The sequence below is a fragment of the Aythya fuligula genome, chromosome 6 (genome assembly GCF_009819795.1).
Source record: "Aythya fuligula isolate bAytFul2 chromosome 6, bAytFul2.pri, whole genome shotgun sequence".
Classification (NCBI taxonomy): domain Eukaryota; kingdom Metazoa; phylum Chordata; class Aves; order Anseriformes; family Anatidae; genus Aythya; species Aythya fuligula.
Window position 1 is genome coordinate 34,028,812 of NC_045564.1, and position 27,453 is coordinate 34,056,264.

The following is a 27,453-nucleotide window of genomic DNA, read 5'->3' on the forward strand; positions in this document are numbered from 1 at the left end:
CACCATCACGTCCCCAAACCATCTTGTTTTGTTTACATTACAGAACATAAAATAAAAACTGCTTTATATATATACATTTAAACATATGTTTAATCAATTTTTGTTTAGTGGAAATAACAAATTTTTACTTGTTTTCATACAAACACCATGGTTCTATGTGGTTAAATATAAACTTTGAACCATAAATATAGTAAAAAAGATTTATCTAATTTTGTAAACTAGTTAAATCTTGGTATTGTGTTCAAGACACGTAAAATTTTGATCCAACATTTTTACCTTTAACTGTAAGTAAAAAGGAAGTGTATTTTTTATGGTAACATTTTTTTTTTCCAAATTCCCATTAATTTGGTATTGGAAAGTGTTCATTATTATATCCAAACTTTTAATTACACGTCTCAGATGTGTACTTTTAATTAACTGATGACATTTTCTTTGTTCAATTTTTGTAGTTCAATACAACTGTCATAAACTTATAAATTTTAATTAAAGCTGCCCCAATCTCTAGCTATATAATGTTCACATAGGAATTTGCCAAAAGGCTTAGCAGTAAGTAAACCAACAGTGAATAATCCCTGAATTGCCAGTGGGATTTGTTTAACAAATTAACATTTGTGTGCAGATAATGAGGTTCTACAATTTACCACATCTAGCAAAGATTTAGCACAATCATGTTTTAAAAAATGAGTAATACTCTGCAATTTACTTAATTGGTTATCACGTTCCTATTATATATTAGGTAGAGAAAGAGAGCAGAATTTACACATTTGCTAGAACACACACATTTGCCAGAAGTGTATTTTATATGCTGTGTCATTCCATTTTTATCGGAAAATGATGAAAGATCTGTTTTCAGGATGTATCTACCTTGGTTTTCTAGCAAGAATCCAACAACAAAGAAACTTCCCAAGTCCTATAGAAACCTCACAACAGCTGGGCTCCTGCAGAAGCTCATTTTCCTGTGAGGCTTCTGGGCAAACACCAGCAGCATGCAGCCGAACCAGCTTCTCTCAAGTCAGGAGGCATGCACCACGGCAACTTGGATGAGCAAACACACATCAAGTGGTCCAGATTTTGTCTCCGGCAACCCAAAATTCACAGGGGCACTTCCATAAGCCCATTGTGGCAGAAATAACAGCCAGCAACTGACTCCTTTAAACTGGGAAATGGTAGAAATAGAGCTGCTAAGTGGTCCCTGTGTACCCTACCCTGACTCCCACTCAGCATGCTGATGGCCTGCCATCACCATCTGCAGTTGCCTCTGCTCACACCAGTGCTAGCCCTGAGGCACACGCTCTGCAGCTCTGTCCTGGAAATTTCCTCACAGTCCCTAAGCTTTCCAAAGGGTATGTGTGTAGAACAACACTTGTAGATTGACTCCATCAAGGCTATTTGAGTTAGATAATATAAGAAAATCGATAAGGGCAATCAGAGCTTCTACAAAAGACAGATTAAAGCAAGCTGAAGTTATCATGGGTCATTTATATTTTGTGGGTAGGATCTAGATTGGCACTAGCACGCGTGCCTGTTGCAGCTTCCAAAGGAAAATGCTGCATCATTTTGAACAAAAAAAAATAAAATAAAAAAGGAAAAAAAAAAAAGGAAAAAAAAAGTGAAATGTGTTAGCAGGACAGTTTGATGAGCCAATTGTGTCATGGATCAAAAGCTGCATTAGGAGGAACTGTTTGGGAACATGGTATACACAGATAGGATCAGAGTAGTGAAACAAAATGATACTGAGCTGACTTAAAATAGAAATTTTACACTTTCCAGATGTAAGAGAATTCTCTACACATGCAAACGAAAATAAACAGCGTGTACCATACTTTTTGCTAGCGGACAGGTCAGCCTGGGAGGATGTAACACTGGAAATCTGGGCATAATATAATGCCTACTTTAAAGTTCTACAGCCACGAATGAAAAGCAGAGGAAATCCTGTAATAAAGAGCCTATGTGTTGCAATGTGCAAGGATAAACTAACATGCCCACTAACAACTCTCATATGAACCTGATGAGGCAGATCAGCTCTGCCTGGAAGGCTGAGATGATGAGAAGGAAGTAAATGAATGCTGCTCTGCTTCAGATTTCACACCCCCAGTTCAAAATGTGAATGGTATATGCAGCCCTTGCAGCTAAAAGTGCATTGACTGAATTCAGTGACTCAGTAACATGTTTAGCATAGTAGTATATCCAGCTGGAAAGAAACAGTTGATGCAAAAACACCTAAGGAATTAAGCTTTGTTGAGTTAATAAATTGCAGTTTTCAATGCCTTAGGGGCATCCAGTTTAGCTTCCCTCTGTAAAATATATAATGGCTTTAGTATACCATGGATTAGATTAAACGAGGACATGGGGACATCTCACTGACGTGTTAGTTTGTTTCAGGAAAACACAATTTATTGTCTGATATAGATAAGAAATATAGTCTGATAAGAAATAGAGATTTCTTCCTAATAGAATATTTACAGGGTCCAGGGGCAAGGCATGCAAGGAAAATGAGGTGTGGATTAATTTCAAAGTTTTATCTGGAATGCTGGATGGAGTCACTTTGATTTAGAAAGATATATGGTCTTTTCTTCCACGTCTCCAGCACATGAAAGTTATGGCACAGGCTTCAAGGCATGGCTATCCTCGTGAATTGGACATGGCAGATGGGAAATCTGGTTAACTTGAAATATGATTATTAAAAATTAAATGAAACTTGGAAAGTGGACTTTCCAAGCAGAATACTACTCCTATAAGCAGGTATGCCCAGTAATAGTCATCAGAAATTTTGACATCATAAGGACATGGGAGTCAGATGCTCTCTTTTTGCTTACAAATAGAAGCTGCAATTTTAATAGCCAGGTCTCCATTAGTAATGAGCAGGAATGGTTCTGTGCTGGTCTTAGCTAATAAAGGCTTGCCATGCTTTGGCTAATTTTGGTACAGTAAACTTCTGATGCAGTTAAAGGCTCAGATTCCCAAAATCAGGCAACTGAACATTGAAATGTGGACTGTGGTGACATCCAAGCTGGCTCTCCTGATATGTTTTTGATACAGGCATGTAATCCTGTTTGAGACCAAAAGAAATAAGAACAATGTCTGCATCTCCAGGCCCTCTATAGCAGATGGGACCATGATTAACAATTCAGCATAAGTATACTGTATAATACACTCATATCTCTCATTTACTCAATGGTGACCAAATGTACTACACTAATTATTTCAGCAAGACTGAGAGATTTCAGATGCTGGATTTAATAGGAAAAAAATATTCAAAATCCAGGTTGCAGAATAGCTGTGTGAGCACAACAACTGCTAGCTGCCTAGTAAAGAAAGCACAAGTTGCTGCAGGTGAGTGAGCCTTATGGCTACCGCCAACTGCCAAAAAAAAAGGAAAGGAAAACCCCAAGGTCCAGGATTCAGAACTGAGCTGTGCTATAGGAGCTAAGTTACTAGTTATATACAGCCTTTTAACCCCACAGAAGTATCAATTAAATGCGTGACATTTAAAGATGTGGGAGTAAATATCCTCTCTTCAGACAACAGCGAAGTTCTGCACATCATTTAAATCACCCATGACTGTCTTTCATTCACTTGCATGTCCTCACTAAACATGTATTGATCTCACTAAATTGATACAAATCTCTGTTTATCATTTGTGTCAGTAGTTCCATTAGCTGTTAGAAGCAGTCTCAAGTACAATTAATCAACTTCAAGTTGACTGTACAAGTAATTCTTATTTTCTAATATTTAGCCATTTTTAGTAATATTAACGATGAAAAACATTATTAATCCTCAAACACTTAGAACTGAAAAATCATTTGTTTAGCATACAACAAATTACTAGGTTTGGATTCACTTGGATTTTTGCTAACATATGTCTGTAAATCAGAAGAGGATCCACAGAAGCCAGTATAGTAAGTGAAACTGAATTACTGAACTATATAAGCTAAATTAGTAAGGAATGGTGAGGAAAGCATTAAGATGTAAGCCCCCCTCTATCACAGAGACTAAGATTAATTCTGCATTACAGGGGGGTCCATTTGGTTGTGTTAAAGTCACAAACTCCTTTTATATGGTCCAGTGCCTCGATTTTCCTTTCAGTAACGAGGATGTTGGTCATTTCAACACAAAGGAGAAAATGATTCTACTTCAGCTTCTAAGAAGAGACTAGACATCAAACTCTTCCTCCTCCAGCTGTCCTGTTTTTAATAAGATATTTAAATGTTCCTTGGAACAGGAAATAGAATTCATCTGCTTTCTCACATAATTACTAAATTTTAGAGTACTTCTTAACACACTTTCCCTTTCTAGCCCAAACAGTGTTTAATTGAAGCATACAACCTCGAATGGCCTACATGTTAGGGACACAGATCAATTCCCAAATATGCACATTTTGACAGTTAGGATAATCTCCCTTGAGATAAGAAATGTGATTTCAAATTTCTTCAGGCAAACAAAGGATTTTAATTCTGATCAACCAATTCTTCCTGAGAATTAGATGAGGAAAATGCCTATTTTGTGAATTCCAGTAAGATACAGGGGAAATCTAAGTCGCACCACTTTGTAGCTTAAAGAAACAACTCGACATGTATGCCCAGTAGCACCTAAGACTTTAGAAAGAGAATTGAGATACAGAGAGAGCAAGATTTGTGGGACTTTTCCAGATGTGATTTGACTTGACCTTACAATTTACAATTCCCTTTTCACACCTCAGTATGTGTTTTTACACTGAATATTTACATGCTTGCTTTTGTGGGATGTAGTTTAGTTTTGTCAAAATACTGAGATACATGAAAGAAAAGCACTATTCATTATAAAGTATATGTGTAGTATATGCTGTTATATTTCATAGAATATAATCACAAACAAAGGAAAGAAGTTACAAAGATTAAGAAATCACAAGCTAGACACATATTCAAACATTTAAATTCCAGTAGGTATAATAATATAAAGCTGCACATAAATATTTACCAAGGAGAGAGGCTCCACAGGTTCCTCCGTTCTGGCAGTAATTGTAGCAATGGTTGGTTTCACACCTTTCACCTGAGTAACTAGGCCAGCAGTGACATCGGGGATCCCCCTTCTCGTTTATAATGCACTTTCCTCCATTTTCACAGGTTAGTTTGCAGGTATCATCTGCAGCAAGAGCACACAACTGTTTTCAACAATTCCCTTTCGTGTAACTGGCAAAACAGAGTCTCTTCATATTTTAAATGGAACTACCGATCTCTGTCAGTGTGGAAAATGAATATATATATATATATCACTTATCATAGAAAAAAGACACACTTAGAAGACCGTGAGCCCCCACTGGAAAGGCTGTTAAGATTTCCAGAGGCAGTGGGAGCTGTACAGCAGGGCTGGAGGCTGGTATTGTACCAAGGTACTGGCATGGGCACATCTACTTGGCAGCTGTGCTTCATCAAAATGATTGGACAGGAAAACTGACCTCCTGAGGACAGCAGTTATTATGAATTCTTGTTTGAATATATCGTTCTTAGTTTAAGAAATGAAAAAATGAATTTTGGTTTCATCTGGGGGATCTCTACTCTGCGCTGGTGCGGCCTCACCTCGAGTACTGTGTGCAGTTCTGGGCACCACAGTATAAAAAGGACATGAAACTGTTGGAAAGTGTCCAGAGGAGGGCTACGAAGATGGTGAAAGGCCTGGAGGGGAAGACGTACGAAGAACGGCTGAGGTCACTGGGCCTGTTCAGCCTGGAGAAGAGGAGGCTGAGGGGAGACCTCATCACAGTCTACAACTTCCTCGTAAGGGGGTGTCGAGAGGCAGGAGACCTTTTCTCCATTAACACCAGTGACAGGATCCGCGGGAACGGGGTTAAGCTGAGGCAGGGGAAATTTAGGCTTGACATCAGGAGGGGGTTCTTCACAGAGAGGGTGGTTGCACACTGGAACAGGCTCCCCAGGGAAGTGGCCACTGCACCGAGCCTGTCTGAATTTAAGAAGAGATTGGACTGTGCACTTAGTCACATGGTCTGAACTTTTGTGTATACCTGTGCGGTGTCAAGAGTTGGACTTGATGATCCTTAAGGGTCCCTTCCAACTCAGGATATTCTATGATTCTATGATCTCAGAAAACTTCCCTGTCTTCTGGTAACCTCAGCATAAAGTGGTTTGCCTTTTCCTATTTGATTTTTTTTTTTTTTAATCTCTTTTCCACTCTATTAACCAACACCCTTCTTAACTAAATTTTATCCAAAATATTTAAAAGGAAACTATTCGACCTTTAAATCCTCCTCATAAATTGATGTTTGCATACTAACTTGTTGCTCTTAAACTGATCTCAGATATATTATTTTCTTGGCTGATTATTACACTTCTCTCAAATTAAGCTGAAACTAGACAACAAATCTCAAAGTTCCTGTGGAGGACTGAGTGGCACTACATTACTTCAGTTGTTTACAGTAACAATAATAAATACCATATGATCTTCATTTTTTGATATCTACCCTAGATATATTCATCTACTGTAAGAAAGCTACTTTGTACTTGGAAGTTTGAACATGCCTCAGTATTTTATTTATTTAGGTGGTTCATTAAATCCTTTGATGTTGCATGAACCATTCTTCAGTGACTCATTAAAGAAGTTGTTTAAATGGATAATGTGGCATAACTTATTGGAGAAAAGGTCTATTTTTGTTTTGCTTATCTTATCTGTTTTACTTATCATTAGTCATGAGTTTATAGAGCAGAGCTTAGTAAAAACTGAGCAATACCAAAGTACAGACAAGTGCTGATTTTTATGAACCTTTCTGATTGCACATTAAAAACATCAGTTATAGTTCTCTTCTAGACCAATTCTGCAGAGTTAAGATGCAAAATTTGAAAAAAAAATCAATTATGACAGACATTATTAATTCAACAGAAAAATAAAATATCATAATGCATGTTTATAAGAATGAAACATGGACCACAAACTTCAAAGTTACTGTAATCACACCAAGAAAGAAGAAATATGTCTTCATATTTTCAGGAAAATATACTGAACCAAAAATTGCCCACAGTAAAGCTATTCTAATCCAATTGCCTTTCAAAAATTTAGGTATTAATGTCTTAGACAGTTTAAATGCAGCATATGTTAAAACTTTATGCAGTGGTCAGTGGTTGACCTGGAAAAACATAAAAGTTGTTAAATTTTCCATCATAACAAGACTACTAAAATTTGCTGCTGGCTTTGTTCTCTATCCAACACTTCAAATTCAAGAGTTCAGATAGAATTCTAATATGAAATGAAGAAAAGTTACTACAATACTTTTGGACACTAAATAAACAACAAACTAGGACTGGAAGATGTAATGGATAAGCAAATTTAATGATACTATGTTAGACTTTAACAGTATAGGGCTTTTAATGCTGCTGTTTTGTTGTCTGAAAGTAAATACAAGAGTCAAATTACTCTTGCTGATTCACATCAGCCAAGTACAAAAGAGGATCAGATGCCTTTGTGTGCGAGACAAGAGCAGAATGATCCCATAGGAGAAAACAGGAAGAAAAAAAACAATACAGGAGAGAAACACAGAAGAATTTTTATAAAAAGCTGCACACTCTTAATTTGAATTAGTGAATAAAGGCCTCAGGAGAAAAGAGCTGAGAACATCTGTAATATGCATTCACTTCTGGAACAAAGCAATGTAAAATAAATCAGAAATCTGGAGTCAATTCAATACTAGTCAGTGCTAGCAGGAACTTGGACTCAAAGACCTCTCAGCTGTTCTTTTCAGTTCTGAAATGTCAGAAGTAAATAATTTCACTTGTTATAGTACTTCCAGTCTAGCTACTGAATCTATCTAACATGAAAAAATGTAAAGGGTTACAGGTCATATAATTTTATATATTTTCTTCTAGCCTGGTTATTTATTCTTCAGCTGCCTTGATTTGTCTAATCAATCTTAATACATCTTCAATAAAGAACAGAATAACTTTGATTTGTGGTTTTTCTTATGTTTTTCTTCCTGATAAGACTATTTGACAGAAAAATTAATGAACTTATGGCCTATTTGCGCTCTTTGCCTTTTTCCTCTAACTGAAAGTAAAATCTTACACAGAAGAAACACTGAAAAAGTAGCAATACAAAGCATTCTGAATCTCACTGATATTTTTTCCTTCGCTTGTCCAATTTTTTTTACATGATCCATCCCCCAGTCACACACATACACATCTTTCATGGGCATTTCTATAACAACCTTTTCTTTCTTGAGAAAAATGTATCTTACTTTTTGCTATTTTTATTCCTCTGAAATATCCACTGATTTCCAGACTAGCCAGCTAAATGGAGAGATGAGGCACATGGTTAATGAATGACAGTCATTGGCACAAGAAGTTTCCCTTCCAACAGTGGAAAATAATCATCTCATGGGGCACAAAAGTATTTGTTCTTGACTATCCCAAAGAGGAGTGCATAACTCATACTTTCCTGAGCTGAATGCACCTATTAAGGAGAAAGTACAGAGTTCAAATGTTATGCTAAGGTTGTGCAAATTTTTCTGTTCCTGCAGATGAGAGTCTTAATGTCTGTTAGATTATTAGAACAAGTTGTAACCTCTGAAATTTGTCTGAATGCTGTATGAAAGACCTTGATTTCCCTTCAGATTATTATTATTTTTTTTTTTGCTTTAAAAAATCCATTTGGCTTAAAACCCTAGGTGGAAGAGAAAGGGCTAAGAAAAGGATGCACAGTGAGAAGAAACTAACACCTGCTGTAATTTAACCCATTTTCTTCTGTTCTGGGATATATCGTTCTCAATGGTATACCTTTCTATAAATACAGAACATAGTTATGTAATCAAATATTTTTTCAAACCAGAAGCAGACTTCTGTGTTTTACACTGTTCTATTTGGTATCTAAACAATCTAAAAGCAGGACAGAAATCAGAAGCTAGCATATGGATTGCCATAACTTTTGCTAGTACAGCTTCCTGAGGCAGAATTCGTGGATGAAGAAGAAGGCATACAGGGATTAACCTCTACATCCCCAGCCACAGCACTCGATCTACCTGCAGTTTGTGTGCGCAGTGGGTAAGCCTTCACAGAAATGTGCTGAAGGCAACAATGTGATAAAGTAATGTTTCATCTCTCTTCAGAAGCAACGTCAGATCCGAGTCTTTACAACTTTTTTTCTCAGGCATTTCATCCAGTCAAGACAGCATAAATATTCCCTTCTTAAAATGAGAAGTGATAAATATTCACCCCCTGAATACTGAACTCATGGAAGCATTCCATTACTTTTGCTCATTCAGCTGTGATACACACTGTCTTCCTCCAGTGCAAGTCTCTACATTTCCATCCTCTCGGTACATATTTAGCATCACTGTTGTACAGACAATTAGATACAATGAACCTGATGGTTTCAAATCAAGTAGTCTCTCAGAAATATAAAGAGGTACTCTACTAATATGAAAACGAAAGAGTAGCTTCTAAATTGAAAAAGTTAGGCCTGCTACAGTCAAGAAATATATCACAGAAAAAAAAACGTGCTCAGTCAGTCATAATCTGCTTGGGAAAAGAGAGATGGAAGCTTATCTAACAACACACATGAAATCACTTTCATTTTATTATCAAACCATTCTGAATGATACAACACATGTGTTGCAATAACTCTAGCTTGAGAATGCCAAATTAAGCCCCCAAACTGTTTTTCATCCGTTGCAAGAGATGTTGGTAAAACAGCTGTCTGGAGCAATCTGGATTTAGTCTTACAGAAAGCCACTTTAGAATTCTTCACATAGTACTTATGAAGAAAAATCAATTCACTGAATCAAGACTTTTGTAGAAAGGCAATTCTATTATGCAGAATTTCAAGACTTACCTCAATTTTCTTTGGTTAAAAAATCAACAACAATTCAATGAAACAGAATTTGAGTCAATTTGGGGCTATAGTCACAAGAAATAGAGCAAGAGCCCTAAAGTGGTTAGACAGCTAAGTAGTAACTATGGGTCACTGAAAATAATTTTTAGATTGTACTGCATCATCAGAAAAATAAATTGTATTGAAGCATTTCTGGCTTCCGATAACAAATCAAAAGTAGCCAGGTAGAAATGTTTCCATCTCGGATGAACAAAGAGCTGATACGTGGAGGGACAGCAATTGTGGATTCTCCCTGAAGACAAAGGTTTTTTAAATAGATCTGTCTTAAAAGTTACAGATCTTGTATAGTATACTAATACTTTCTATCACTGACTTCTCAAACACAAAAGAAACCCTATCCTGTGATATCTAGAACCTTTTAAAATCCAAGCTGGTTAGGAATTCATTTCAGCTGTATAACTACATTAGGTTTAGCCTTATATATTATATACATATATATAAAATATATATGGAGAGATATAGAGAGAGCAAGAATTCAGTAGCTATTTTACCATGAAGTCTATTTTCTTCTGTTTTGATTTTAAGGATTATTAGATGACCAAATGACCAAATGACCAAAAAAGGTCATTTTAGATAAAAATATTTCAGTTGTTTTTTTCTTCTTTTCCTTTTACTTCAAACTCATTATAATTCGCTATGTTGTTCTTACTGCCTTTTAACCATTGTTGCAGTCTAAGCAGAGTTGTTTCCTGAAGGTCTTTTATTTTTTTTCTCATGAATGTCTCTTGTTTAATTTGAAATCCAAAACACTACTGAGCTTTTCAAACCTCTTTTGGTCAAAATGTATACACATTCATTTTCCAATATAATTTTGTATCAAATCAGCTGGAAAGCTAATTTTTTATTTTGATGAATATAAACAGTTTTCTGAATCAGGCATTATGCTTCTTCATATTTAGTTTCCATTTCAAATATGTAATACTTATGATGAATAACATAACAAAACTCTGACTCACAGACAGGCTAAACTCTTGCTATAAAAAATTTGACCATTTCTTTATTTCCTGCTTCTCACACAGTTTTCAATACTTACCTAAAAGGCTCTGATCAATGCACGTTCCGTTAACCAATGATTTTCCTTCTGGACAAGCACATGATGCACCAGATGGGTTGAGTAAACAGATGAATTCACATGTCAGATCCAAACATGGATTAGGCACTGTTTCAGAAGAGAAAATATTTTTTAAATATATTTTTTGTCTTTGGTGGTGTTTTTTTTTTTTTTTTTCTTTCTTTGTTTTTGTTTTAGAATGATACTGTGTTAGAGAACTGGGAAGAAATAATCACAAAATTCTGATACACTTCCAGTTTCCAGAATATCAACAGCCTGAAGACAGTGAACATTCACTCAAATTGCAGTGCTAGATTCAGGCCATGATAGAATTTACTCCAGTAACAAGAAACATATTGGTAATATGCAGTAAAAACCCTCATTTGTATTCAGCTCTTTTCTAATTTTTTTATATTCCATTCACAGTGTGGGTATACAAGGCAGGCATTTGTCCAGTATCTCTTCAAATGAAAGAAAAGGGATCAAAACCTAAATTTAACTTATATAAAGATATATAACTAAATCTATTTTCACTTTGTACAACCAAGATATGTTTTACTTTTCTACAGGTGATGGTTACTTTTAGGTTTTTGTTTATTTTTCTGAGGTGAACTTCCCAAATATTTAGTCTTAAGTAATTATGCTTACTCACAGTCCATTTGTTTGTAGCGATGAAAAATCAAGGCACTTTTTGCTTTATCAACATCCACACTTAGGTATTCTACAAGGCTCTTGCCAAATTTGTGTACTCTAAATGCACCATTTTTAGGACCTGCTCCATATATGTAATCCTCAAAAACGTCAATTCTATGTGGATGCAGTAAACCTTAAATAAAAATAATACACATAGATATATATTCATATACAAATAGTAAACAGCTTTATTTTAATAATAACTTTAATTGCATTGCAATTACAAGTTAAAAGGCATTATTATTCAGCATGTGTAGTTTTTACCCACAAAGATTGCCTTTTAAAAAGCAATCTTCTTAAAACGAATTCTTTCCATACTACGAGCAGCTAAATGTGTAGCATTTCGCACAGTTCAACCTCAGAAAATGGTTGAACACTGAGAAGGGAAATCCTACAAGAAAGACCAGCTGATTAAAGACTACCTTTTATACTACACATATTTTAATTCATAACAATGGTAAATTAATGCAAAATAAAATGCAAAGCCTCTACCAATTCCTCATTTTTAGCAGCTAGTGTTTTCCAGAAGCCTCTGGTGAATTCCAGACCACTCTCTCTCTCACCAGATATAATATCATCCCAGTGAAAATCCAATACCAACTGCCAACTAAGCATTCCTCAGCGTGCTTTCACATCTTTTAAGTCTTTAATGTTCTGAATTTCTACTAAAATTTCATAAAATGATATTACATATATCATCAAATTATTGAAAAGCCAACATGCAATTGATTAAAAGCAAAGTTTGCTTGATCAAAATCTCTTTTCTTCTGAAAGAAGTTTTCCCAACTGACAGTCTTTTAGTAGAATTCTGTGATTGTTAACTGACTGGAAAGCCAAATTATTTTTTTTTTCTTCCAAACTGTCTCTGGTCAGATCTCATCACAGTCTACAACTTCCTCATGAAGGGGAGTGGAGAGGCAGATGCTGATCTTTTCTGTGTGGTGACCAGCCAGCAATAGGACCTAAGAGAAGGGTTTGAAGCTGTGACAGTGAAGGTTCAAAATGGATATCAGGAAAAGGTTCTTCACTGAGAGGGTGGTTGGGCAATGGAACAGGCTCCCCAGGGAAATGGTCACAGCACCAACCCTGCCAGAGTTCAAGAAGCATTTGGACAACGCTCTCAGACACATGGTCTGATTTTCTGGGTGGTCCTTGAAAATCAGTAGTTGGACTCAATGATCCTTGTCGGTCCCCTCCAGTTCAGATATTCTATGGATCTATGAACTTTACAATTCCTATGCAATGCCAAAAACTCCAATTTCTAACCAGTCAAGGTCCTCCTGTTGTAATGTAAATTCAAATGAGGCCACACAAATATTTCTCACAATTGTATTTAACAGTAACTAAGCTAACTAATAGGTAACAATCTTGGAAATATGCACATATAAATCTGTATTTGTTTCCCTAAAGTAACTTTATTAGATTACTTAAAACTTAAACACATATTTCTTCTGATAATATCTAAAGTATTAGCTACAAAAAGCAATGAATATTAGTACTTAACAGTGAATGCTTTTTTTCTTACATAGTTTCTCAGTATAGTAAAATTTTTGCCCAATAAAACAGAAATCATGTTACCTAAATCCTCTTCATACCTTGTTTAGTGCTCACAGACACAACTGAATCAGAACCATCAAAAAGAACACTTCCAATAACAGATAGTTCAAAATCAGCCCAGAACAAACGCTGACTGAACTGATCAACTACAAGACCTGAAAAGAAAAGAAAGTTCAACCAAGTATATAGAGGTTGAATTTTTTTTTTTATTAAATATACAGTTTTCTATCATTCATATTCCAGTGATAAAGATGACAAGGAAAATACAGGCTTGGAAACCAAGAAACAAAATATAATATCTGCAGCTTAAACCTTCCTTGAGTCAACTGGTTTCTTTTACTTTCTTAAACTTGCACATCCAAGTCAGTACCTCAGCAAGGTACTGGATATCTACCAGGTGGGAATATAAACATAGGATCTAATCCTGTCATTTTCTCTATCAACAAAAAATCTATTTTGTTAATAGATTTCTAACCAATAGCTTTCTAACCTAGTGTGACTGCATGTTAGGAACTATAACGCATTCACAGTTGATGTTGTATGCTGAATCTATACTGTTTCTACAAATGTATATATAGCTATGTAATTGTTACCAACAAAACTTCATACATACATGTAGTAATTATTACAGAACTAAAAATAAGATTGTTTTAATTAAATTAGATTGAAAGTGTTGCAAGAATTAAAGAGCAATATCCACAAATGTGTTTACACCCATATATATGGAAAGAGAGCAAAAGTGAGAGAGTGAGAGTACAAACAAGAATCAAAGACAAAAAACGATGTGATTACTCAGACTCTAGGCAATAATGAAATAGTTAAATCGAGCAGTCCATGTTACTCCAGGGGATGCTTAAATGATTAATGTCATTTTAAGTCATGTCAAAAGTTTCAACCTGTAACAATATTTGAACCATAAAAGAATTTAATTCAGAGCTCCTAAAGATGTAGTGTATTTTTAATAAGAATGGGAAAAGTATTTTTCTTCCTAGTTATGTAAGTAGGTAAGTCAGGAAAAAAAAAAAAAAAAATCAAAAGAAATTATACATAACAGCAAAAATTCTCTTCTTACGGTCATAAATTAATCAGCTACAGATAGATGAGAGGAAGTAGAAGATGTGCAATGCACAGACCAGTGAAATATGTTTCTATTTGCAATTCTGTTAAAGAAAAAGTCTTTAAAAGAAACACTAGAATTCAGACATACAGTTAAAGAGAATAATTTCTGGTTAAATATCACAATGTGTCAACTCTGTGTGTTATAAGGTACTTGTAACAGACAATATTTTAGAAATAATCCCCAGTCCAGTCCCCAGCTTAAAATTATTTTTTGCATTTTAATAAGAATACTGAAATATCAAAAAAAGTCCTCTGTGATTCTTTCACTATATCAGAGATAACACAAAGTGAAAAAAAATGTATTTTTTAGAACTGAATTTAAAGATCTGTGTATCTGGCATGTTCACAATGTTTTATCGAAGAAGCTCAGCAAAAAATAAGCAAGAGTTCTGATAAACTAAATTATGATCTCTTTCAATCCTAATAATCAAAAACTACTTACTGAATTTATTACTGACTATATATTATCGTGTTTCAAATTTGCCTAGAAAGGAGCATTAGCTTCTTCTCCTCAGAGCTTTTCTTATCACGAATATAATACCTTAAGTTGTTATATTTCAATCTAATCATGTCAATAAAGGAAGGGTATGACCTTTGCGGGGTGAGTGTAATTTGCATATTCAACTGCATAAACCCACCTCAGCTAGGGACTTAAAAGTCTATTAAAATAGTACTACTTGTGGTAGAGATAGTGTCAGCTTATAACTGATGTTTAGATAGTAACCTCTAGAAAGAAGCCTGTATTTCAATACAGGCATAGCAAAGTTGGACAATTTTGGACAACAATTTGCAATACAATAATAACAAATTATCATTGTATGCCTGAAGAAACATCAAATATTGCATGAGAAAATGGGTTGCAAACACATTGTTTGTGGTTTCAAGACAGGATGCTGATATTTAAGAGAGAACCACTTCATTATCGATTTATCACTTCCTTTGTCAAAAAAAAATTACTTTTATTCTGACAATGGAGTCTTAATGGTAATTCACAAGATCTCAACATGCACTGTCAAGCTTCAAAATGCTTCTGTAAAATACTGAGATAATGAAGTTGTTGCTTCTTTGAACACCTAAAACCTCATTTTATATTATTTTGCATTGTATTCAGGAAACTAACTGTAATAGGCTGTAAGACTTCACATACAGTCTTAGAAAACGTGTTTCTCTGCTAACTGGTGTTCCCTTAATTGATTTTGCTTGTCAAGTGTTATTGAACAAATCATTTTTTTAAACTGATTTTATATAGTCCTTTGGTACTGCTTGGTAAAATTAACCAGTTAAGCTTTGTTAGAAAAGTTTAAGTCATATCAAGACGCATTGTTTGAAAAAAATAACTAAAAATTTTTATTAGTAGCTGCACATCAATATCCTGAATGAAAGAGTATACAATAAATATATATTTGCAAACTGAGAAATGAGAATTCAGACAAAAAGTCCACAATGAATTAGCAAATGCCATGTAATTAAGAAGAATGGATAAGGTGCATACCTGTAGGTCTTTGTAAATTCTTTTGAACCAATATCCTCCTCAGTGTACCATCCATAGATGATTCCTCTATGTGAGAGCGATCCCCAATAACCGTCCAGTACATCATCCTAAAAGCATTACATTAAAAAAAAAAAAAAAAAAAAAAAAAAAAAAAAAAAAAAAGGAGAGAGAGAGAAAAGAAAAAAGATAGAAGCCTATACTAAACCTCAGAACACTTTATAGATACATTTTTTTCTTTTTTTTTTTTTGGTGAGCAACCTACCTAAAAGATGGGAGGTAGCTCACCCTGATTTACATAAAAGTAATCCGAGTTGGCAAGGTTAAGTAAATGACTTGGAAAAGTTTAGACATTAGTGGATATCATTTTGTTTCTCTTAATTTGCATTGCTGTTTGAATTACAAAAACAGAGTAATGTTGAAACATACATACCCCTTTTTAGGATTTACAGCAATTGCATATGGTTCTCCTGCAATACTTGTTAGGAGTCTTGTACAGTTAGGTCCATTCAATTGACCTACATTGATGGAATATCTCAGACTAGTCCAATGAGTTGTATAGTAGCTGAACCAATGCATTCTGGAATGATCGGTCCAGTAAATATTGCCAGCAATCCAGTCAACAGCAATACCCCTAGGTCTTTTGAATTCTGGACACTAAAAAGAACAGATGTTAAAGTCAGATTTAATGAAATGATCGTTCACAGCAGCTGTATAGTCACAGATTTGTATCGGCAAGGAACATTTAGCTTTAACATGAAAAAATTAAAAACACTTCAATGCAAACACAGGCTCCACCTGTAGGAATAAAAGCAGTGGAAGCAGGCCGCTCACAGTTCTGCTCAACAAAGAACAAGGCAATGGTTCAAAACAACTGTTTCATCAAGTCTTGGGCTACCTAAATTATGAAAACAGCACTCAGGCATGAGATACATGAACTACTAATGCTGAAGTAAATAAATGTTACATATCGAAATTCCAAAGGAAAGGAAAAGAAAAAAACAACATTATGCATTTATTATACTCTATGAAAAACTATGCTATGCAATCCCAACCTAACCCTCCTCATTGGAAATGTTTTTTGAGACCATTCTGAGTTATGGCACCTCAGGAGTCTACCAAGGAAAAATAAAATCACTGCATTCAAAACACTGCAAAAAAATACCTCTGTATTCTGCCCAATATTGGTATGCAGTAGTAAAGAAGCTATTGAAGCACTTTTCCTCCCTTGCTGTTAACTGTAACTGTGCTCCACCATCAATTAAAACTAGAGCTATTCAGCTTCATTTACAAGAGTCTTGACTGATTAGATCTTTGAGATTATGAACCATCATATCTGCTTTCTATGAAATCATATCTGTATTATGATTCCACAGATTAAAAACTAGATCCTAAAATATGGTCTTAAGGGAATAAGATCATACTGCGAACTGGAGATATATATGAAGAATATTTACTGAAATTTACTAAAATTCCTGAAGAGAGAAGTAAAATCTATAAAATAGGACTACCCAATTATTTCTTACATGAATGATGTATATCACCAAAAATTAGTACTTGCATGAACTAAATACATGTAACAATTGTATACTGGTTTACATATAATTATATCAAATTAAGCTATGAACAAAAAAATTCTATTCTTTGACAAATGCAGCAACAGAATGCTAGTAAACTAAGTAACTGAAATCAGTAAAGAAAATCCTAAAATAACTTTTTTCCTTGGGTATCCTTAATACCACAAAGACATTTGTAGACTTTTTTTTTCATCATAAAATAAAGGTCATTTCAATCTCTAGGTGAAGTAATAGGACGTGCAATGGTGAATTTAGATAGCCCGCTGCTTGTAAAACTTTAATCCTGCAAAAATGTCATAGAATACATGTTATAAATGTAAAGAGAACCCTGACTTCCTATTTAGATGAATATTAAACCAACAAAATCAACCACCTAATTTACAAATCGTTTTTTTTGTTTGTTTTCTCTTTTTTGTTGTTCATTTTTTTTTTTTTTTTTTACTTAAGTAAAAACTTCTGGAACAACGTTGGGTTGCTTACTAACACTAATCTTTCCTCATTCTCAACTATACAGGAGAAGTGAAATTCCAGTAATGCTGGATTCATATTAAAGATCAAATTAACAAGGAGATAACCATAAGAAATGGAAAGCAGACATCTGGTATAACAGCTTAAAATGAGAGAATAAAAAAAACTAGCTGATGCTACTGCCGTTTAATTCTCAGTTGTTTTCATTAAGTCTCAGCCTAGCTATATCATGTTTCTGATGTCTTATGCAACTTCTTGTACTGTCTAAGAAAATTACTTATTTTAAATGAGCTTTTACCTAAATAGGTTATTTGGATTATGTTAATTTTAAAGAATGATTTTTGCATACAGAATAAGGATGAAAATATAGGAACAAAATCTTACTTTCTACAGTTCTTTTAGCCCACTCTGATGCTGAATATAATTTACTACAACTTATTAGAAAATCTGGGATTTGAAGCCTGATAACCTTTTATAACATGTTAGTTTCTGCACATCTACTGAACATGTCAGCCTGATCATTTTTTATCTCAGAATCACAGAATCACAGAATTTCTAGGTTGGAAGAGACCTCAAGATCATCGAGTCCAACCTCTACCTAACGCTAACAATCCCCACTAAACCATATCCCTAAGCTCTACGTCTAAACGTCTTTTAAAGACTTCCAGGGATGGTGACTCCACCACTTCCCTGGGCAGCCTGTTCCAGTGTCCAACAACCCTTTCGGTAAAGAAGTTCTTCCTAACATCTAACCTAAAACTCCCCTGGCGCAACTTTAGCCCATTCTCCCTCGTCCTGTCACCAGGCACGTGGGAGAACAGGCCAACCCCCACCTCACTACAGCCTCCTTTAAGGTATCTGTAGAGAGCAATAAGGTCGCCCCTGAGCCTCCTTTTCTCCAGGCTGAACAAGCCCAGCTCCCTCAGCCGCTCCTCGTAGGACTTGTTCTCCAGGCCCCTCACCAGCTTCGTCACCCTTCTCTGCACCTGCTCAAGCACCTCGATGTCCTTCTTGTAGCGAGGGGCCCAAAACTGAACACAGTACTCGAGGTGCGGCCTCACCAGAGCCGAGTACAGGGGGACAATCACCTCCCTGAAATCTGAATTGTTGCCTATTGTAAAACATCTTTTAAAGGTACATAAATAAATAAAGCTACAGTAACAACTTGGATTTGGAAACAGTTTTGATATAATGGTAGATTACATTTAGAAATCAATCTCTGAAGCTGAATTTGATTGGGAGAAGTTTATGTTACACATACAGCAGGAATTCATCACCTTGCAGTGCTCACCATTTTAACAAGAAAAGACAAATTAAAAATATAAGTTCTATCATAAGTACATGTGAAGAAGTATTTTTGCTGTTTTCTTTAGAGATGTTTTTGGTATTATATTTCTGTAGAAAAAGAGTAAGAGAATGATTTATTGCTTTTTTTTTTTTTTTTAACGTGTCTTGATTAAAAATGATATATTATCCAATAATAGATAGCAATAAAAATAAATTAGAAAAGATGATACTTGAAAATTCTTAGGCTTTCACTTCTGAAAACAGAAAATTTCCTTAACGGATGAGCATCCCAGTAGATGCAAGTATTCACCAAACCACTGTTTGTGTTACATAAGTAGGATCATTTAAATAACATATCTGTCTGATACCAGAGAGGTTCTCCTAAGGTCATAATTAAATATCATCATCAGAGCTGCCACTTTAATGTAAAGCCATAACTTAATGCTGTTACCTTTAAGAATAGTAAAAACATTCTGATGATCAGCACAACTAAAAAAGAAGCAGAAAACCTGTTACTGTTCAAATCAGTTAACAGCTGAAAAGACCAGTGTAGATATTTCTTAAATATTCCTTGAGCCTGAATATCTGCTATTGTCATCAAACATTTGCACAGGAGCTCTCCTGTACTAATGGTATCATGGTGTGTACTGGAACATCTCAGTGTATGGATCTGAGCAGGAATTTTTTTTTTTTAATTGTATTTCTTAGCCCTTCTGCATAATTAGTATACTGTGAGGTAAAAATACCCAGGTCAGTTCCAGTAACCTCATGAAACACATAAGTCACAGAAAATATTTGTGAGGGTAATCTGGGAAGTTTTTGTAAACCAAACTTTATCATTTTATAGATTTCAAACTACTGTCTGCACACTTAGATACCACTTTACTTCATATAATGTGCATTAACAGAACATATTTAAGCTATGGTACATTTTAGCTGGGGTTAGTAGAACATTTAAACCATTTTTCCATTTAAAGCAATGGACTGAATTCCCCATGACCTGGGGAAAAGTTGGGAGTACATGGGTAGATAGCTATATCGCAGGGGTGGTTAAGGGCCCTTGTTAAGCTCTTAGAACAGTGAGCCTGGAGCAAGCTGCTAATATACTGATTAAATACATTACAAAACCTATGTTTTTCTTCCTATTATACAGTACAATTATTTTAATGTTCAGCTTTGTGTTCTCTTCCATGAAAAAACAGCACTTGAGTTTAAGTGGCAAATCACTGTGTTGAATATTCACCTCAGATAACATATATCCTCTCTCAAAGGATTATACCAGTAAACAGCTGCACCAGTTATCACCAATTCACTTAAATGAACTTGAAGAATGTAATCCTCTTCTGTATCTGCCAATAAACTCTTCAGAGTTGATATTTACTATTTCCTTTAATGCTTCAATTTATGCCAAGTTTAAACCCCTTTTCACGGAAAAATAAGAGATACTCAAAGCTGTTCTCTGAGGAAGGCTCTTGATATGCTAATTCCATAGAGCAATTTCAGTTGAGATGTATTTTCTGCATTAATGCAATTACCTGAAAATGCAGGTGAGTTTGTTCAAGTTTGCCATCCTGATTTACATATCAAAGTCTAGATATAGAAGTTAACAATGTAACCTTTGAAAACTTATCCATTAAAAACTTGAGTTAAGTATAAGAAATTTTCAAGCTTTTCAAAATCAAAATTTAAGTGACAGTGCTAAAGCAACACTATAAATTAATTAAATCACTGATCTGCTACATATATGGCAATAGTATTCGAGTATTAATGAGATAATTTTCGGAAAATATTCTGTAGAGGTTAAAGCAGTGAGAAATAAATGGTTCACAAATATAAATGCAAGGCGGTTGGAATTAGATGATCTTTAATGTCCCTTCCAACCCAAGCCATTCTGATTCTATGATAAATGAAAGGTCTCCAACTTATATTCAGACATACTCAATTCTGTTCATTTTCCACATACAGATTTGTAAAAAGCCTTGTATGGATTGGAGGAAGCACCTTCACATGCATCTACTGGCCTGAGCTGTTAGAGGAAAATAGTATATAAATAAAAGCATATCTTTTTTCATGCAACACTGGGAAAGCAAAGCTGTATTTCAATAACCTCAACTTAAGAGGAAGTGGACTAGAAAGTATTGTGGCATAAAGGCAAAACAGAAATAAAAATAAAATAAAATAAAATAAAATAAAATAAAATAAAATAAAATAAAATAAAATAAAATAGTAATTGTAATAATATTTTTACTTTATTCATTTAAACATGGAGACAATATTGAATCAATCAGGAAAATTTCAACCCTTGGACTATTAAGAACTCTCAAGGAAGTTTATGTTGAATTTTATGGACCTATAATAAAGCACAGATCCATTAAAGATGTTGTGGGCCAACAGACTATATTTATTCCTGTAGAAGTTGACTGGATGTTAACCACAAAGAAATAAAATAAATCAATAGAAACAACAACAACAAAAAAGCCCGATACAATTATTTCACAAGACTTTACAAGTTTGTTATTTTCTCTACATAAGAAATTTGATACAGAGATTTGTCTAGCAGGATTTCTTGGGTACAGGTATCTGCCACTTTCATATGAAAAAAACATCACAGTACAATTAATCCACGTTTTCAGTGAATACTTAGATTCTCAAAGTATCCTGCCCCAAAACTTGAATGACATATATTACCAACAGAAATGCTAGGAATAATCTTCTGTTTTAGATCTACTTCCCACACATATTCATGCCATCAGTTGTTCATGACATCATGAACAACTGTCCACTGGTGCCTGCATCCTCAGGGTTTCTGCTCAAAGGTCAGAAATGTCATTCACTTTCAAAGGTAATTTTCTTGGAGGAAAGGTACTTAGAGCTGGTTTCAGATGTGCAAGATTTGAATGACAGATGAATGATTAGTCTACTGTTGCTATTGGTGTTTATTCTACTGGATACAAAAGCATCCATGTAATGTAAGCTCATCCCTGTTAACTCTTAATTTTAAGGAAACAGCTAGAAAGACGTTCTTTCTAACCTCACTTCTAGTGGCCAAGAAAAAAAAAAAAAGAGTAACTGAGTAACTCTCCTTTTGCCATCACATTTAATACAGTTAAAAATCTAAATTTAGAGAATTGTAGAAACATGGACATACAGGTCATTTTGTTATCTTCAGTTCAGCAATAACGTATTCCTGAGAATCTTCTACATATAGATTAGCTAAAATGAATATCAATCTGCACTTCATTTGTTTATAAATAAAGACTGCTTGAAGTTACCCTTGGTTAGAAAAACCCACATTTCTGCAGCAAATGCCAAAGTTACATTTATACTCATTCAAAAATAATTACACATTTAAATAAATAAAGAAATAAATACTGGTTTCATTTTTAAGTGCTTCTCATAGATTTTCTAATATTATTGTTTACCTGGTCACAGGAAATTAGGCCTCCCTTTGGCCTATCTAAATTTTCTGTTTTCCAAGTATTTAAAATTCATGCCCTTCTTTAAACCATATCACTTATACATACAATATCCTCTCTTTTTTTTTCCTCTCCCTCTTAAAAAAAGAAGTATATATATACCTTCCTAGTACATAATATTTCCCAGTTTCTAACATATCGGTTATTTCTGTGTAGAACAATTTTAAGTATAGTTGTGTTCTGCTAGAGCCATGACGAAGTCTGTCAGAGCCTTGAAAGGAAAGGCATAGTAATTTAATTTGACATGTACTATTTGAATAAAATAATTATCAAATAAGAATTTTGGCTTATTAAATCATCATGTTATTATAAACAATTAGAAAAGAAAAATAAATGGAAAGATGTTTGTTATTTGTAATCTTCGGGTTTGTTTACTTACTATCAAGCCACTGTTACTTTGCCTTCTCTCTCGGTCATGAAGTTTTTTGTAGAAAATTCCTCCAGGATTAAACTGAGTACTCCAAACAATCATGTTCCCTTGAAAATATGCATCCATTCCAGTTATCCTTGAATTATGTTCAATATGTGATATTTGTTGATGAACATCACTGTAGTTGAATGGATATGCAAAACCCAGGATGTCAGTGTCATTAGCAACATAGAGAACTTGATCTTCAGAGCCTAGGAATTATTATAATGAAACAAAAATAAGGTAAATGTCAACTAATGCAAAAATCAGTGGTTTTCACTCAAGTAGCTTTTTGGTGTTTATCTGACTATTTCTTATGTTAAAAAAACACTTATGCTCTGGACAATAACCGCAACTCTTCATTGATACTATTATATGACTTCAATGCTCTCCAGACTCACACTGTGACATCTGACATTGTATATTTCAAGGAGTGTGTAATGTAAGAATTTGAACACTTTAAGCAATATACAAAAATAGGGGATATTATGCATATATCCATAACCCATATCAATTGCTACAAATTCTTAAACACATGTTGTGTCTAAAGGGTCCTAAACAAACACAAACATGCCAATACGCATTATTTCAAAATGCTGTAGTATCTTTGGTGAAGACAATGAAGCTTTGAAAATGACTACAACAGAAGCACACTGGACCAGAGTTGCTATAGAACACACACAATGATGCCTTAGGTCTCAGCATTTCAGACAGTGTTTATGGACACGTGCAATATTTACGGTTATCTAGTTACCATCTAGACTTGGATATCATATATGTTATTCATAAGAAAGGTTATTCTGAGTTGTTTTGAAAATTACTTTGTGTATTATTCAAGAAATATTTATCTAAATATTGATTATATATGCAACACATCAGTGCTACCAATGATGTACATAATAAATGACTTACTATACCCCATTTATTCATTTATTATAATTTCAGTAGCCTTACCTTTTGCTACACAACTGTTATTCCTCTCCTTATAATTTTTCTCACATGCACATTTGTATGACCCTTTAATGTTATTGCAATGTTGGGAGCAGGCACCAAATACCATACACTCATTGATATCTGTGAGAGAAACAAATGCAGTTTATGAATCTATATTCTAATACTATCTATTATTTAACTGAACATCCTGGAAAAATGCAAATGAAGAAAACAAACTCATAAGTATCAGTATATCTTGCAACAGTGAAAGGAAGCTTTCTGAAATTATTACTAACATTATTCCCACTGTAATCAACACAACTCAGAAAGACATATATATATATTTCCTATTTCTCCATCCTTCTTATATAAACCTATAATCATTAGAACTTGAAATCAACTTTGAGAATGAAAATGCCTGCTACAATTATTTCCAACATATCTACCTCTATTAGACTAAAAAATAAATGACCACCTGTTATTGGACAACCTCCCTTGTGTAGCATTTTCTCAAAAGTAAAACAATGAAGCATTTTTATTCAAGAGTCTATTCACTTGTGCAGATCACTTCAACAGGACTGTCATTTTTTCTGCAAGTTACTGTTCATCAGTAAAAAAAAAAAATTCTTAAACTATCCTTTGGAAGGTAGAAGTACTTATCCTTAATTATAACATCTTTTTTTTTTTTTTTTTTCTGCTCAGTGTGGCATCCTAGATATTAAGACATCTTTTCTAAGGTATTTTACCTTCAAACTATTTATCTTCATTTCAATTTTCAGTGTCATCTTCATTATTTTTAAGCATCTAAGGTATTCTCACATATATATTTAAAAGCCAGTCCTAAATGGTCAGTTAAATATTCTATTAGACCACAAATCATCCATTAAAACCTTGAATTAGAAATTCATTTAATATTTGTACTGAATCTTTTGACATTCACAATCAGTGTTAATCTTTGATAACTTCTCCAGGTATGTGCACAACTCTACATCCCGTGAGTCCTTTCAGTTTCTTATCTTGGTTTCTAAATCTCACAGCTATGAAACAGTTTGGGGAAAAAAAAAAAAAAAAAAAAAAAAAAAAGAGGCATGCACCCCCTTTTTTAGCATAGAAAATGGACTACCCAACTGTCTTTTAACACTTTACAGTGAAAAGTGATGGAAAAGGTCTGTACCTTCACATTGTCTATTTCTCTTGTTTCTCTGAAATCCAGGTTTGCATTGACACAGTAGGGATGTTTTTGTTTGATTACAGTATGCATCATCTCCACAAGGATTCACATTAGCTTCACATGTATATTCAGTGACACCTAAACATAAACAAAATGTCTAAAAAAAAACCTGATAGATTTGTTTATCTGTTAAAAATGACATCAAAATAACAACAAAAAATGTTACAAATTTATCTTTCAGTTGAAAGATCAAGGTAAATTTTAATATATGACATTACAGTATTTACATACATATGCATATAAATTGACGCTATTTTCAACTACTTAGTTGAAACACTGCGCTTCACATGAAGAATTTAATACCAAAATTTATCTTGCTGCAGATGTGAAATAAAGTGCAATTCATTTATAGCTGATCTACTCCAAAAAGAACTACCCAAAACACCCTAAAGGCTATTGCAACTTTTCCTTCCTTTTTGGTACATCAAATAGAATTAAAATCAGGTAACAATTAGCTGTCTTTTCTAATTATTATTTTTTTAAGACTATGTGTGTACCTGTTTATATACACTGTACAGGTTATGTTATTTTCATGTTATACTTCAATGCTGTTGAAGAGGTTTTCAGTGGATGAAAGTCTCAGTTTATTCTTTATTTTCTGCTACAATCATGAAAACAAACTGTCAAAAAACTCACTTATTTTGCAGTCTTGCTCATCTGAACCATCTCCACAGTCATCAAACCAATCACACTGTAGTTCCATTGGAATACATTTCTTATCATTACAAGCGAATTCATCTTTTTTACAAGGTCTTGTTTTATATGCGATTTTATCTATGTAATTACAAATGAGTAAGAAAAAAAAAATCAGTATTTAGTCAGTATTTAAACTTTTTAGATTATTTTAGACACATGTAAATTGAAATGACCACGAAACATTAAGCAACTGGAAATTATTTCAAGCTTAATTTCTTTCAATTTCAAACTCTGATCTACTAACCTCCAGTTAAACTTTACTGAAGGACAAGCAGATCTCTGTAACAAAGTTTGCCTTCAGGTTGTTTTCTTTGATCTGAATGCCTTGAAAGGTAATGTCACCTACCACAGTGATCTTCATCCGAGTTATCACCACAGTCATCAACCTCATTGCAAATCTGTTCGGGTCGCAGACAAACCCTGTTGTTTCTACATCTGTATGGCCTTGTTGGAGGGCATGGAAACTTTACTGTATAAAAAAAAAAAAAAAAAAGAAAAAAGAAATCAGCTAATACCCAGCTAGTATTCTCGAATCTTCTTTAATGTCTCCTTATCAAAGCAATGAGCAGGCATGGGAACACAGCTGTCCTTGACATATGAATCGTACTTTTTATGTTCTGGTACCTAATAAAAGAACACTGAAGTAATGTTTACAGTGTAAGTTTTTCATTTCAAGAATGAAATTATTTTGTTTGATATGGGTAATTACACTTTTTTTTTTTTTGAGAATCATTAAATATGACAAATAAAATAAAAGAAGTAGCAAAGCTTATCTATATTTCAATGTAGAAACTACTTTTTCCCATCTATGCACTTCCTCTAAGAAGCTTATTTTTTCACAAATATCTTTTCTGAAATTACATGAATAGAAGTAACAATGGAAAACTGTATCAAATTGGATGCGAATAACAACTATTTGCATTGATGATTCCATAGATTGTTGTTCAATAGAATGTTAATTATAGCTGTAAAAGTTAAGTATAGCTGTAAAAAATATTTTCAACATTAATTTTACTAAACTTGACTGAACTCATGAAAATAACTTGTAGCTGTTAATCTAGGATATTTTTTTTTTCCCAAGAACTCTGAGAATTTCAGTTTTACAGTGTTTCAGATTTATAAAATTTCAGTTTTATAGCTTCTGTGAAGTTATTTTATTCGCGATTGCAATGGCAGGCGTCCTGAAAGAAGGAACACACAGTAAAAGTTTATCATAACCTATTATCTGACACCTGCTTTCTCTCCTGTTTCCTCATTGGCTAAGTACTCCAGGTTCACAACCTATTTGACGCACTTCTATACCATATGGGTACAATTTAATTTGACCAACCATTAATTTCTTCTTTTCCTTTTTTTTCTCCTTCTGCTCTCATGACTAAAGGGCCCGTGATTTTTGTTTTTACTGATTTTGTATGGCTCACCCTGTTTTTCTTAGCTATCCTCCTTATTTTGGGACAGTGGGATCTTCCCCTTATCTGCTTAACATACTCCACACTGCTATGCTGCACAATCACTTTTGAATATGCAAAGTTAGTGGAATTTTCCACTGCAAAAACACCTTCTATTGCAAAAACACAACTTTCTTTCTCACACTAGC

At 34.1% G+C, this 27,453-nt stretch overlaps 1 protein-coding gene across 1 annotated transcript in view; it reads right to left on the reverse strand.

The window, feature by feature from the left end:
• The window catches only part of LRP1B (LDL receptor related protein 1B), a 501,801-nt gene that overhangs the window by 32,030 nt on the left and 442,318 nt on the right, over positions 1 to 27,453 (reverse strand). The window contains 11 exon segments of the mRNA XM_032190067.1: positions 4,957 to 5,121; positions 10,904 to 11,029; positions 11,574 to 11,747; positions 13,210 to 13,326; positions 15,783 to 15,889; positions 16,213 to 16,436; positions 22,967 to 23,208; positions 23,951 to 24,070; positions 25,104 to 25,238; positions 25,797 to 25,934; positions 26,203 to 26,325. Of these exon segments, the coding sequence (XP_032045958.1) occupies positions 4,957 to 5,121; positions 10,904 to 11,029; positions 11,574 to 11,747; positions 13,210 to 13,326; positions 15,783 to 15,889; positions 16,213 to 16,436; positions 22,967 to 23,208; positions 23,951 to 24,070; positions 25,104 to 25,238; positions 25,797 to 25,934; positions 26,203 to 26,325 (1,671 nt within the window).